Source organism: Lissotriton helveticus, chromosome 3_1 (assembly GCF_964261635.1).
Source record: "Lissotriton helveticus chromosome 3_1, aLisHel1.1, whole genome shotgun sequence".
Lineage (NCBI taxonomy): Eukaryota > Metazoa > Chordata > Amphibia > Caudata > Salamandridae > Lissotriton > Lissotriton helveticus.
Window position 1 is genome coordinate 312,573,275 of NC_136061.1, and position 14,769 is coordinate 312,588,043.

General features: G+C 43.0%; 1 protein-coding gene across 5 annotated transcripts in view; it reads right to left on the minus strand.

Moving 5' to 3' along the window:
* The window catches only part of RPH3AL (rabphilin 3A like (without C2 domains)), a 959,424-nt gene that overhangs the window by 748,252 nt on the left and 196,403 nt on the right, over positions 1 to 14,769 (minus strand). For 2 of the 5 annotated variants that reach the window (XM_078679867.1, XM_078679863.1), the window contains one exon: positions 12,388 to 12,476. The exons of the other annotated variants lie outside the window; for them this stretch is intronic. In XM_078679867.1, coding sequence (XP_078535993.1) covers positions 12,388 to 12,389 — 2 coding nt within the window. In that variant the 5' untranslated portion in view covers positions 12,390 to 12,476. The remainder of the gene's footprint in view (positions 1 to 12,387; positions 12,477 to 14,769) is intronic. 5 annotated transcript variants of the gene reach the window in all.

The window sequence follows — 14,769 nt, forward strand, 5'->3', positions numbered from 1 at the left end:
AAACTTTTGCAGCTTTTAGATGAGTACTCTGGTTTAAGCCTTAACAGACATAAGGCTTTGATTTTTCCAATGGCAGGGCTGGCTGCGCGAACACCTGAAGATCTGCTGAGGCTTGGCTTGCGCTGGGAGACCAGTCACTTCCAATGTCTAGGTATACATGTGGTACACAGGGACACACAAATATTACACTTGAATGCGGCTAGAGTGCTTGAATCCCTGAAGTGTTCATTTGCATTTTGAAACACCTTACCACTGTCCCTTATGGGCAGAATTGCTGTGGCCAAAATGGTTGTCCTGCCCAGTTGCCTATACGTACTTCAAAACTTGTTATGTAACATACCCATGGCAGTATTCAGACAGCTGAACTCCGTGTTGGGGCCTTGCACTGGATGGGCAAGTGCAGTAGGGTAGCAACACAGCTATTAATAAGGCAATATGAGGAGGGGGGCTTGGAAGCACCCAGACTAGACTTATACTAGAGGTGTGGAGCAGCGGACAAGGCGGCTGACTCCAGAGCGTGGGGCTCATGGCTGACTTCCCAGCACTGGAGGCAGATCAGCTCAGCATCATGTGACTCTGGGCAATAGCTCACTTAATCTCCCCAATGGCCCCAATGGCCCCAAGCACCTTGAGACCCTTACGGGTGATAAGTTCGCACTTAACAAATACCAGGTTATTATTACTACTTCACGGCACAGCTCCAACATGCAGACTGGTGGCTGGACGAGGGAGATAACTGCGTCAGCCTGAGGGCGAATTCAGCTGGACAACCTACTAGCAATTTTGATGGCAGGGCGGGTGTCCCCACAGATTTGCTGTAGGTGGTTAAGCAGACAGAATATCTCTGGCAAATGTTTGTGGACCGAATACTCAAGCATGTACCATTCCACTGAGAATTACATGTCTGGATCCTACCCCAGTGCGTGAAATTATGGAAAATATGACATTTCAGGATTGGAGAGAGGGTAGCTGCCAGGTACTTGCAGGTCTGTACTCCAATGATACCTTTATCACATATAAACAGGGTTTGGTTTTGGGCAGGGGGAGTAACTGCAGTATGCGGGCCTCACTGACCTGGTCAGAAGAACTTGGCCTACATATCCGAATGCCGCTCAAACAACTGGAAAGCTTGATGTATTACACTCATCTGTGGGACTGGCGTCAATTGGTCTCGTTATATAAGGACATCAGGGCTGATAAAAAGGCTCCTTCACCTAGGGCATGTGCCGTCTGGGATGGAGATTTGCATAGGCACATGGGAGATAAGACTTGGAAAGCAGCATGCACTCTAACACATACAGTATCCTGTAATGCTCGCCTAAAGCTAATACACTAACTTTCTGTATCTGGTGTATTTGACTCTTGTGAGATTGACTCGTTTTGATCCTAATCGCTCACATGAGTGTTCTAGATGTAATAGGGAAAACACAGATTTTCTGCATTTGGCATGGGGATGTTGAGAGGTACACCAATACTGGCTAAGAGTAACTGAGCAAGTGAGGGTGGGAAGTGGTCTTTTGAGTGGAGGCTACCCCCATGCTTTGCCTGTTGGGACAAGTACCAAGAAACGCAAGATGGCATATAAATTGTTTCAATTAACTCTGGAATTAGCAAGACACAGGATAGCCATAGTATGGATGAGCAAACGCTCCCCCTCAGTAGACAATTGGTTGAAGGATGTGCGAGAGTGGTCACTTTCGGAGGAGATTCAACTGAAAGCATGCAGGAAAGATGAGAAATTGGAAGAGGAATTTAGTATGCGGAGACACTTATGTAGGGAGCTACTAACTGCAGATGTGATTGCAAATAATCAAATTGATTCAAATGCTAGAGAGAGAGGGTCAAACAGTGAGAGGAGCGATAATTCAAAATACTGCTATGTACAGGCCTCCCTGACAGTCATATGTACTTGTTAATGTATGATCATGATCATCGGTTGTTCAGATGTTTGAATCTCAGGTGTCACTGGTACCTACGGTATATTGAACATATGGTAATATGAGATCCCTGTTCACACATCTACCCACTGTGTCATTAACGCAAAATGAAAAAGTTTAAATATAATAATACTACTACTAATAATAATAATAGTAAGGACTTTGTGGATACCTTGGCTAATATATTTAGGAATAACAGTGTTCAAATCTTTAATAAGTATGATAAAAATTTTGCAACAAATAGTAAAGGCCCCACGCATCTGACGGTATCTGAAGAATGCCCCAAACTGACTAATTTTTCACCACTATCACTATTACAGGTGATGACTGATCAGAACTGTCAAATCAGGGTCACCTATGGATCCCTGTCTGCAGACTGTCATTAATTTGGCTTGGAAAACCTATGCCACCTGCATGACCCACATTTTTAATTCTATGTTGAAATCAGGCTATTTCCTTGCCACTTAGAAGGAGGCGTCCATACTTCCACTGTTAAAAAAAAATAACTCAAATTCCAGTGACCCAAACAACTATCGGCCCATTTCCTGGCTACCGTTCCCAGCTAAGATAAGAGAAAAAGCCTTGAACAAGCAAGTAGCACAATTTCTATTCTACTACCAACTGTTAGATACCACCTAATTTGGGTTCGGAAGTGATCACAGTACTGAACCTGCTCTTCTCAAAACCACAGAAGAGATTAGAGCAATAGTTGACAATGGTGGTAGCACAGCGCTTGTACTCCTCGATTTATCAGCAGTCTTTGATATGGTTGATCACAAAACTTTGGCTGACAGTCTCCAGGCTATCAGTTTCAAGGGGTCAGCTCTGTAACTATTGGAATGATTTTTATCAGACAGGAAACAAGTGGTGGCTTTGGACCCATTTGAATCTAAGCCATTTTGACTGTTGTGTGGGGCCACACAGGGGTCGTCACTCAGCTCCACATTGTTTAATGTGTATGTTAAACCTCTGGCCACCCTTATAAGATACTTTGGGCTGGAACTTACTTCATATGCTGACGATAACCAATTGATTGTAGCCATGTCATCCCCCAACAACCAAACAGGTGTACATTTTCATGACTGCATAGCAGCCATTGGCAATTGGATGAACCTAAATGTTCAAAACTTAATTCAAGTAAAACAGAGGTCATCCTGTTTGGAAATAATCCTTCTTTATGGGCCCCGTCCTGGTGGCCAGAGAAGTTGGGTGACCTCCCCACCCCTGGGTTGTTATGGACAATCATTTAACGTTTGCACTACAGGTTAAGGTGGTCACATCTTCTGCTTTCCTGGTCTTAAGGATGCTTAGAAAAGATTTTTCCTTTCATCCCAATCAATACCCAAAAACTATGATCACAGCACAAGCGCAAGCAAAATTAGATTACTGCAATGGCTTATTTTCTAACATGCAGCATCAATACCGCTACAGACTCCAGGTCCTACAAAATACAGTGGCCAGAATGTTAACTGGGATTCCCAAACACAAATCTGCATCGCAAACCAACAAACTTGGCTGCCTATCAGGCAGGGCATTACGTTTAAGTTCCATGGCTCTCCATGGAACTGGCCCAGAGTTCCTTAAACAATCTTTCAGATGATATAGTTCAAAGAGAAATCTGAGATCTTCGGGAGCAAGGAAACTGGTGGTCTGAAGGTTTAAACAAAGGAATTGGGAAGGAAGGAGCTTTGTAAACACCACATCAACTGAATGGAATTTACTTCCCCTTCATATCCAATCTATCCCTAACCCCCTCCAGTTCAGGAAGGCATTGAAAACTTGGCTTTTCACTAAGTAACTCCTTTTATGGTCATGTTTGTTCTCCCACAGGTGCTAGCGCCTTCACACCTTCAAGGTATTTGTTTGCGTTTTACAAATCACAATAACATTAACTCAATCACACATTCACCACGTCACACACAAAAAACAGCTCCACTGTAATCAGGTGTCTTAGCACACCTAGGATGCATTCTGCATCTTAGGTGGGAACCCAATGATGAAGCATGCCGTCAACCAGGTTGGTGGGTGAGAGTTCTTTCAATACGCCTAATGGTTTGTCTGTGACACGAGTGAGACATTTGTGACAGCACATTGGGATGGTAGTGAGCTTGTTCTCATTTGTTTGACATATTGATAAGGGGAAGGAGAACGGGATTAACTCTTCTTCTCACTCGTCTTTTTGTTTATATGGCTTGTGATGCCCCAAGTCGCCGATTATAAAGGAAAGACATCAGAACTCGACTATTATAGGTTATCACAGTTGAGTTCTGATGTCACAATTTCTGCTGCAGAGGTGAAAGGCAGGTCAGGTCACAGCGCATAATTAGAGCAGCTGTTTAAAGCAACGAAAATAGAACTTCTGTTCCTTTCTACTGCTCTATTTTAATAGCTTACAATGACAAGCAGAGAGAATAGGTTTGTTTTTTGCACTTCTTAGGTACGGTCTGGAGCTGCTGCAGCTTTTTTTTTAAACTTACTATAAGTACTGTTTCTAGGTGCACTATTTCTAATATCTCTTTGCAACAAATAACTAACAGGTTTTTGATGTATTACATTTTCCACTAGAGGTTTTCAATTCAAAGGTCTTTATTCTGCACAGCAAAGTACATAAAGAAAACAAATATAATACATTAAAAACAATAAAAAGACAATTAAAAAAGGATACCAAAGCCAAGTAATGCATATTTAAACAGTGCCTTTCCAATAATGGATAGCTCCCCATTTGTAGAGTGCAGTGGTAAAACAAACTAATGGGTTATCTAGTGGAATAATGTATTGTAAAGCTGATTTATAATCCCTGATATTTTGTGCGAGCAAGATAGGTTTTAAGTAATTCCACATAAACCCTAACAAAATCTAAAAGATAGGATAAAAATGCTGAGTACTTTGTAATGAGACTCTATCGGAAGGACAAGTAGTCTAATCTAACGGACGCTTTTTCTTTTCCGGGAAGGCAACTAGATGGTGTACAATACCCAACTGCAATATGGTCACCCAACTCAGATAGGGTTGGCATTCATCTTAATAGCCTATTGACAAGTACAGAACAACAGTATGATTCCTAGCTTCTTCACACATCCTGTCTGTAACGTAGAAAATATGCTTTAATTACACTCCTCTCTACAGAAAAGTTTTTTTTTTAACCATACTCAAGAGATATATTAAACAACTAATTTAACGCTCCGTTTAAATAAGAGAGCCAGGGAGTTCTGAACGCATGATCCGAAACTAAGCAATCTATGATGACAGACTGAGTAAAACCAGTTTCAGGCTTTGCCCGTATAAAGTGCCAGAGCAGGCGGGTTCATTAAGAGTGAATCTTCCAAAAAGCTCAACCCAGCCCCCTGGTGGACTATTAAGAAGGAGGTAGAGGCAAGCAAACATAAATAGTGCCTGAGGAAGAAGTTCTCTTCTACATGTAGGGTGTTACAAGGAGCATACCCCTAAAGGTCACTGCCAAAGTTGGCAGTAGCCAGCCCTCTCGCCTTGTATATTTCAATAATTTGTCTGACTGGACTGCTTCCAATTTTACATGCAAACCTAAAGACTTCCTCACACGTTTGACTCAAACTCAGGCGGTTATTTTGAACTTTTTGCGTTCAAGATCCATTATTGCTAAAGCCAACCCTAAATAAATGAATGAACTAACACTCTTGATAGGAGTACACCCAATAACGAAAGTCCTATTCTTCTGCAAATTTCGCCCACAATCCATCCTATAGGTTTTAGTCTTATTTATCATAATTTTCCTAACTTCCATGAAATTCCCCAAATGCATTCATCAGTTTCTGTAAGCCAGCAGGTGTCCTTGATAGCAGGACAGCCTTGTTGGCATACAATAAAATAGGTATTGGATGACCTGTATTAGTAGGTGCCTCAGCCTGCAGGGTCCGGAGGGTGCCATCCACCCCCTTAACAAACAATGAAAACAGGAAAGGTGGCAATACACACCCCTGCCTAATTCCTCTATTACCCTTAAACAGTGGGGAACATTCCCCATTTGGACCGTACCGAACAATTGAGGACACGTAAAACATGTAAGAAAACTGACAATGTTCCCAAAGATATTAGCGTGGACCAGAGAATAGAGTGGTCTACCAAATCAAAGGCACTGCTTCACCCCTTCGCCGCGGGGCTAATTCCCCTGCGGCGACGGGGGGAGACGGGCCACGCGCGGCGCCGGGGTACTCATGACGAGCTCAGCTTGTCATGAGGCACAGTGGAGCTGTGCTCATGATGAGCTGAGCACGTCATGACTCCACCCACACAATGGAACGCCCGCACAGGAGGGGAATTATCCCAGCGTGGGCATTCCACGGCAGTTATGACGAGCTCACTGCTACACTGTGCCTCATGACGAGCTGAGCTTGTCATAAGCGCCGAAGAAGATAAGCCAGCAAAGATAAGTAGAGGGTTCCATCCTTAGCGCTCGTATACTTCCCTATGAGCAATTCATGATTTATACATTGGTCTATGATCCCCAGCTCCTTCCTGAATCCATATTTTACCTCAGTCATAATGGAGCGATCCTCTGCCACTCCTCCAGCCAACGCAGGAGGCTCTTACCCATTAGTTTGGCTGAGGAGTCCAGGAGGCAGATGGTGCGATAACATTTAGGGCCAGATTTATTTCCACTTTTAAAAATAGCTACTATAATTGATATGGCCCAGGAGTGGGAAATTGACCCCTCAAAGCCGCATTAACTACCCTGGTCAAGATGGGGCCCCACAACTCTCTCATGTGCTCCATCTGGCCCCAGTGCTTTATCCTCAGCACTTTTACCTAATGCGAACAGAACCTCCTCCAGGGTAATGGACAGTGGAGCATGAGTCAAACTGTTCTCCCGTGCCCCCGTCTAGTAACACATCCTCCAAATGGGGATTAGAAATGACAGAAAAATGATTAACCATGCTTTGCAAAGGACTAAAGAGGTAAGCTTGGGCAACAAGTCATTCTTTAGGAAAGAAGACTTCACTACATTGCAGAACAATGTGTTGTCTATCATCTTGACTACCCTGGCCAAGTATGAGTAAGCCTCCTCCTGTAATACCCTCTTCCTTACTACAAATGCCTGCTTATATTTCTTACGTAAATGTTTCATAACTGTATAGTTCCTGGGAGAACAATGAAAGGCATCCCTTAACAATTTGGATGCCTGAGTACATTAATGATCAAATCATCCCTGGTTTCCCTTATTACCTGATTGAGCATGACGTATAAGCAATGAACTAACTGACCTTGTAATCTGCTTAAAGGCGTCCAGTAACCCTTCAAGCTCCACATCTGTTCCTAAACAATAACTAAACTTGCCGAGATTTGTTGTCCCTAGTTCCTAAAAAACTCTACATGGGTTAATTCCTGACCACTTTATCCTAACACCATTAGGCCTGATGTAATACAGGGGGCTCCTTTAACTTCCTGCATCTGAATTGTCATGGAAATCATTACTGGGTTGTGGTCACTCACTATCGGGGTGATGTTAATGGTACCAAGCACATTTTTGGCAGAAGAGGAGATCAAGGCATGGTCAGTGACAGAAGTATGCATTTCTACCAATAAATGAAGGAATGGGTTCACTAACATCCCCTCAGCTAATTTCTAAAAACATAAGTTCATACTTAAAATCAACAAGTTCAATGTTTTCCCACAATCAGAATGATCAAAAGGCAAGATTCCATCCCCTAAACATTAATTATCCACATACCCGCTTCGCCGGGACGGGGCATTTCTGGACATTGAAATCAACTACCCAGAGAAAAGCATATTTGGAACTAGTTGACCGCAGACACACCTCCTTTCCAGCATCCAAAGCATGCACTAAATTACTACGGGTGTAGTCAAAAACATTGCTGTCGAAATTTACCATCATCAAATCAGGGCCATATTTAAGTGACAGCAGGGGAGCTGGCGATAACAAAAGAAACGTTACTTTCCTAATGGAAACGGGTAGCAAGTTGGAAATTCAAATCTGTAAACCCCCTTTAGCCCGCCCTGCTGGGGATGAGTTGGCTCCTAAGAAAAAGAAAGTGGATCCTTCAATGTGACTTGGGTCGACACACCAGGTCTCCTGTATACAAATTACATCGGAGTCAGAGTTGATGTGGGGCCAAGATGGGGAAGCCAACTTACTTTGGAGCCAACAAACATTCCAAGTATCAAAATAATATCCCTCATTCTGACCACAACGAGTAACGTTTAAGGACATATGAGGGAGTCTTAGCTCCTCAGTGTTGCTCAATGAAGTAGGTTCATGGCATTCAATTGAAGCAAGAGTCACAGATGTGGATGCACATAGATCCTGAGCCTGACAACCCCACACCCGGGCTTCAGAGTCTGCCTCCCATCTGCCCATATCACCATCACGTTCATTAGTACGAAGTCAATCATTCTCCTGCAGGGAGCCGAGAATCTGGAACCGATTAAACAATGGGATAAAGTAGAAGGCGGACAGTAATTAAAGGACAGTTGATCATGCGGACAATCAAAGGGCACCTCTGGGCCTCGACACAGAATGCGATAGAAATAACCCAGGGGTTGAAGCAGAATATTCCTGCCAAGAGGGATCAACATCGCCGATCTTCTAAATGATTTACCCGCTTTTGCTAGGTCGTTTAAAATTAATAATGAAGCAACTCCCTTGAAGGACTTTTCTCCAGGTCCAATCCATCTAACTCTCCTGGTCATTAAAATTTGGTCAGCTTTGGTAGTAGGAAATATAATCTTTGAGTGTAACCAAAGTAAAACTTCATTTCTCAGCTGATCCGGGTTTCTGCATACCTGAAGCCAAAGGTGGTACTGTGACCATTATCGCCACATAAAGGCAGCAAGCTGGTGGTAGGTTAATCGATACAACATTAGACAGCCCTTCACTATCATTATTTCTCTCATTGACAGCCACCTGTTGAAAGCCATCTATCTGGGATTTGGGTAGTTGATCAGGCCATGCATCACCATTTACCCTCCGTGCCATCCTACCAGAAGTTACTTGGCGCTTCTGATGTGTAAACATTGTCGGCTCTCCCTCCAAAAGGCGCAGCACTCCTAGGGCACTTGTACTCGATGCAATATTAATAGTACAATGCTGAGAATATTTGGCTTAATTTCTGCATACAGCCTTATCCTTAGTGGGGCCCAAGCACAAGTTCCGATAATTAGGTACACCACCTTGCTTATCAGTAAGGGTGGTAGTGGGAGGCCTGAAGCCCGAGGCAGCAGAGGGCAATAGGGCTTTAATGTCTTTAATGCTTTGTTCGATAGCTGACATATGCACTAAAACAGGTGCTAACTACCTATGCACAATGTCTCTGGCCTTAGCAATACAAGCATCCATGAAATGGACTAGTCACAATGATGACCAATTGACCTCCCCTACCTAGCAACGGCTAGTGGCCCAGCCCCCTTTCAAAGGAACCATACTCCCTTTCACCTAAATTCCACACCATACATTTGGATCGCTTCAGTGCTAGAGAAGACCAAGAGGGCTCTTCTCTGCACAAATCAATGTGTTGCCCTAACACAGAAGAACAGCTTAGTTGGACACCATCCCTATCTAAGTCACAAGGGGCGGTATGGAGGGCAGTATTAGGTGAACTGACTCCAGAAAAAATAGATGAGGTGCATGGTAACATCCTTTAACTCAACGACAGTCTTCTTTCCCTTAATTCAATCTTAGTTGAAATACCCACTATGGCCCTCTGCAGCATCCTATCTATCTGTTGTTTTGGCGGGGGAGATAAAGTCAAGGACCTACCGACGCCTTTCCTTTTACCCTGGCTGTACTGCAATGGAAGATTACACGCAAGTCCAGAGATAACTAATAATTAACGGCAACCTGTCTGCTCCCTCTCCGGTCACAGTTGGAGTCCCCCAATGTTCAACACTGTCCCCCACCCTCTTCAACCTCTATCTCGAACCGCTTGCCGAAGTACTGCACACCACAAATATCTCCTACCATATGCACGCTGACGACACCCAGATCTACATCAAAATCTCCTCCCTCGAGGAGATTCTTTCCCTGAATGAAACCTTGAAACTGACTGTCCAATGGCTCTTTTCCAACCATCTCAAACTCAACGCAAAGAAGACAGAATTTCTACTAATTTCCCCACCCAAAACCAACCCAGAGCTTCAGGTATGGATTAAGGCCACCACAGCCTTAAACTGCCCTCCGACCATCGTGGACTTGGCCAAATTGCTTGGAATAACTCTGTACTTTAACCTGAGCATGCAGGACCACATCAATTCGATGACTAAATCAGCCGGATTCCACCTGAGCTACCTAAGGAAACTGAAACACTTCCTTGACACTCCTGACCTAAAAATGTCAGTCCAGTCACTAGTCCTCTATAGACTTGAATACGGCTGCTCTACCCTCTCTCTGGTCTACCCAAGATCTCCCTGACACCTTTTAAAGCCTGCCTCAAAGCGGCCGCCAGACTACTAACACGCTCAAGGAAATTCAACCATATTTCACTACATCTGAAAGCTCTTAACTGCCTTCCTCTACAGGCTAGAATCCAGCTCAAATTGGCATGTATCACGCACAAGGCATTATACTCAATCTCCCCTGCATATCTTGCCCAGAAACTCATGATATCGGAGGAACCAGAAACTCCCGATCCACCAGAGACCTCTTGCTCCAACCTGCACGCTTTCGGAAAAAGAAAACTTACAATCGGGCTTTCTCTGGGGCCGCACCGAGAATATGGAACTCACTCCCGCCCGCCATTAGAATAATCCCGTCCCTGGCTCGCTTCAAAAAAGTATGTCAAAACCTTCCTAATGGGCAAATTCCTCGCTTAATTCTTTTGCCTTCTATTCTTCCAGAGACCTTGCTCTACTTCCGTCTAAGGCATACCCCTGGAGTACACTTTCACTAATCACCCGGAACTTCCGGGCTTCCCTCCATGGACCCAGGGACCTTGGTTTCTCTTAAAATGTAAATGTAAATGTAAATGTAAATGTAACTGCTTGTCCTTTTATCCCTTATGTATCCAGCCCCCACCCCCCACCAAGTGTGTTGTTTGCTACTGCTGATTCTTGTAAAGCGCTCTGATACCCTAATGGGTCAAGTGTGCGCTAAATAAAAACTCAAAATAAATAAATAAAAATAACCCAAAGAGAAAGTCAAAAGGAAAAAACTAAATGAGGATAGCACAGCCCTTCTTGTTTCGAAGACGAAATGTAGCCACAGGGATAATACCATTTAAAGCACCGCAGATGCACAGTCAATAACACAGTCAGCCGGATGTGGAAGCAGGCGAAGAACAGGAAAATGGCACTCAACCCCAACGTGGTCACCGACGTTCAAGGGGAGTGGCCCAGCCCAGCCCTGTCCGGGAGCAGATGGGTCCGCCCTTACATTGCGCCTTGCCCAGCCGACGTAGCGTACAGCATGCAACGCAGGGCTTGTCACTGCACTATATATGCATCTCACTGGATTTAGGTGAGGTAGATGGGAGCCCATCTCCCGGCCCCTTTGCTGTTGGGACTTGAAGTCCTACAAATGCCTCCAAATTTCTCCCCTAGAGATTTTATTTTTATTTTTCATGTTTTCAAACATGCTCGCTGTGTTATATGAAAGACCTACACACCAAGATTTTAAGTGGTTTGTGGGAAAGGAGATGGTGTGATCATGTATTATATGGGATGAGGCACCCTCTGGTGTGCATGATAAGGATATTGCAAGTCACCTCGGAGTTACATAACCTTATTAAGGTACTCAGTCTACAGCCTCATTCCTCTATATGGTCATGGAACTCTTAAGTGACTTGCAATATCCTTATAATGTACGTCAGTGGGCACTTTATCCCTTATATAGTTCTATAGGTCTACCGGTGATCAGCAAATCAAGTAACTTATGACTTGCTTCCACAATAATGCACACTTCACCAGACAATACTTACATTAATGATCAACAGAGTGTGCAATTGCCGTTTGATAGGAAGTTCGAAGGATACTTACAATTTGGCGTATGCAGCACATCCATCACAAATTGGCAGATGGTTTACCTACTCTATTGTTACACCACAAATATATTGGAAATATAGAGTGTGTACACTCTAAAAAGATTGGACAAGAGATCCGCCAATTTTTTAGCAAACATCCTGCATCCGCCAAGCTCTGAATAACCCTCTTAGTCACTCAATTATTAAAACATTAGACTACACACTCAATCACACCATACTGAAAGCTGAGAGAGTTGATACTTAACTAGGGACTGCCCAATCTATTTAGGATACATGCAGGATAATCATATGGGCAAAAAAAGAGCTTTTCCTAAGTTGATAGGTGCAACGTCACTCTGACACAACTGCAGGTGTGAAATATATGGAGGAAGTACGTATGACACATCATCACATACCATCCATGATTTCATCCATCATCTTCGGGATCTTGTTCGCGCTATATAAAACTTTATAAATAAATAAAAATAAAGATGTATTCTTACATGATGTCGATATTGCATTCATGTCCTACCTTCCATCCTTTTGTAAAGCGCTCTGATATCCTTCGGGATCTTGTTCGCGCTATATAAAACTTTATAAATAAATAAATAAATGTGCTTAGCTAGGGATTTTAAATGCCAAAGCCAACATTATGAAGGAACCAGTAAACATAAGACCGTACTAACATGTAACTTTAAAAGTCTTCACTGGCTCCTTGGTGTTAAAAGCGTGAAACAAATTACTTTCAAGCGTTTTGAAAATAAAGGTTAATGGACTCTATGCACATTCCTTTTGACACCCTTTCAGTACAAGTAAGTCTCCTCTCTACCTTTTAAATTTCAATCAGACAGGGAAAACTCAACATCTACTCTGGGTCCATTTCGGCCTGCAACACAGCATTAGATGTTAACCTTCTTTGATTCAAAGATGCAGACAGATATTTTTGTATGATTTCTGTTCTCTTTTTCTATACTTGTTGCTGGGGTCTAGCCATGAGACACCATTTCAGTTAAAGAGGTGCATGGTTTCGAGTTTTAAGGCCCGTGCAAATGACCTGCAACCTCAGTTGACAATACCTCAGCAGAGAGAGGGCAGGTCTGCTACAGACGGGGTCAGATGACATTCTCTTTCAAACTGCCTGAAGCAGCAAAACAGGTTCCACTGCAGAACCTCCATTCTTTGACTCTTCTCGACGCCCTAACATCTCTGAAAACATTTCACAAGAAAATAAACAATCATAGCTTTTGCGGCTTCTAGTGCTAACAGAATGAAGCCCAAATCCTGTTATATTACAAGAAGAATCCAAAGCATAATGTAATTATCAGCCGGAAGGATTTACAGAGCATGATATTTATCACCTGAGGGTCTGATGCTTCTATTTTTTTTAAATTCTGCTTTTTCCCAAAAGGGGTTTGAGGTGCCACACGTCATAATTTTATTTTATCCATTCCAAGATAGAACGCATATATAGTTTGCTTTTAAATGAAACATGTTTATTGGTGTTTAGATAATAAACTACTGCATCAGTACAACAGTAACACGCCACATTACCTCTTAGTCATTCACATTTAAGCTAGCATTCCAATATACCATTGATTTTCTTATACATCTGTTTCCCTTCGTAAGCCATGATCATAACAAATTTATAGGAACACTTCTTTGTCTGCCCCCATCCCCTTTGCTATTCCGTAACTGTCCTACAATTCACCCCAAATTTCACTACGCTTTTCTAGATATCGCCGTGAGATATATATGGGGATCTCCACTCCACATGTCCATCCCTCTAATGTCTAGTTCGGCAGTTACAAACTACAAGTATATCAGTGGCAATTTATATCGATCACAGGACGTATGTAGGGGAGTTATTTCGGAATACTTGCCCAGTCATCACCCCGTTACTTCATTCAGCAAGCGACTCCCCTCCTCCCAGAAAAGCCCTATCCAGGGGCACCACCATTTAGTGCGGATCTCAGGCAGATTCTCCCGAAGTGGCATAACCAATGGCATGTGAGATTCGGTCAATGTATGCATTGAATTGTACTGACTGGCTATGACTATCTCTCCCAGAGCCATCCTAGCTATTTGCCTTTCCTCGTCAGTTAATGTTGCCAAGTCATTCTCACATGCGAGACTAAGAGTGTCAAAAGCATGTAGGGAGTGTATTGTGATTTATGCAATGATCAGTAAACAGCAAATCTGTTCCCAAGAGCCATGTCTCCCATCAACAATTTTGCTTCGAGGGGATTGAAATCAGGGAGGTCTTTAATTTGGGAATATAAAGCATGTCTCAAAAAACTTGTACCTACAGTGGTATCTGTCATTATGTCTCCCAATTTCAACATACCAATAAACGTCCCACCAACGTAAGCCTTTGAAGGCACAGACTTGGTTTAACTTTATTTTCCATCCACTATGGAACCTCTTTCGTAAACCCACCATGCAAGATAATACTCATCTGCAGCAGTGTTGGGTGATCTTTTCCCTATTAGGGAAGCAGAGTAGGTGTGTGCCACCATTGCCCATTTCTCTATTGCAAACACAGGGTCAGACTGTGTTGTAGAGGTATTAATTTACCATTATCAGATACGCTGCTCTGTAGTATGCCACTATGTTCGTCACCCCGATTCTACCATCGTACTGAGACTCAGCCCACAGTTCTAACTGCACAGACAACTGACTTGGAAAGGTTTATTCTCTGGCTGAACAATTGGCTAAAGATTTGGATATAGATAAATCAGGAAGATATAAGTGTATTAGCAAGTTACCCACTTCTAGGGATATGCGAGCCTGGATACACATTCAAACCACGTCTGGAAAACATTTATCTTAATTTACTTCACCAAATGCTCAATAGCAATGGCGAAAAGCAATGGTAATAAAGGGCT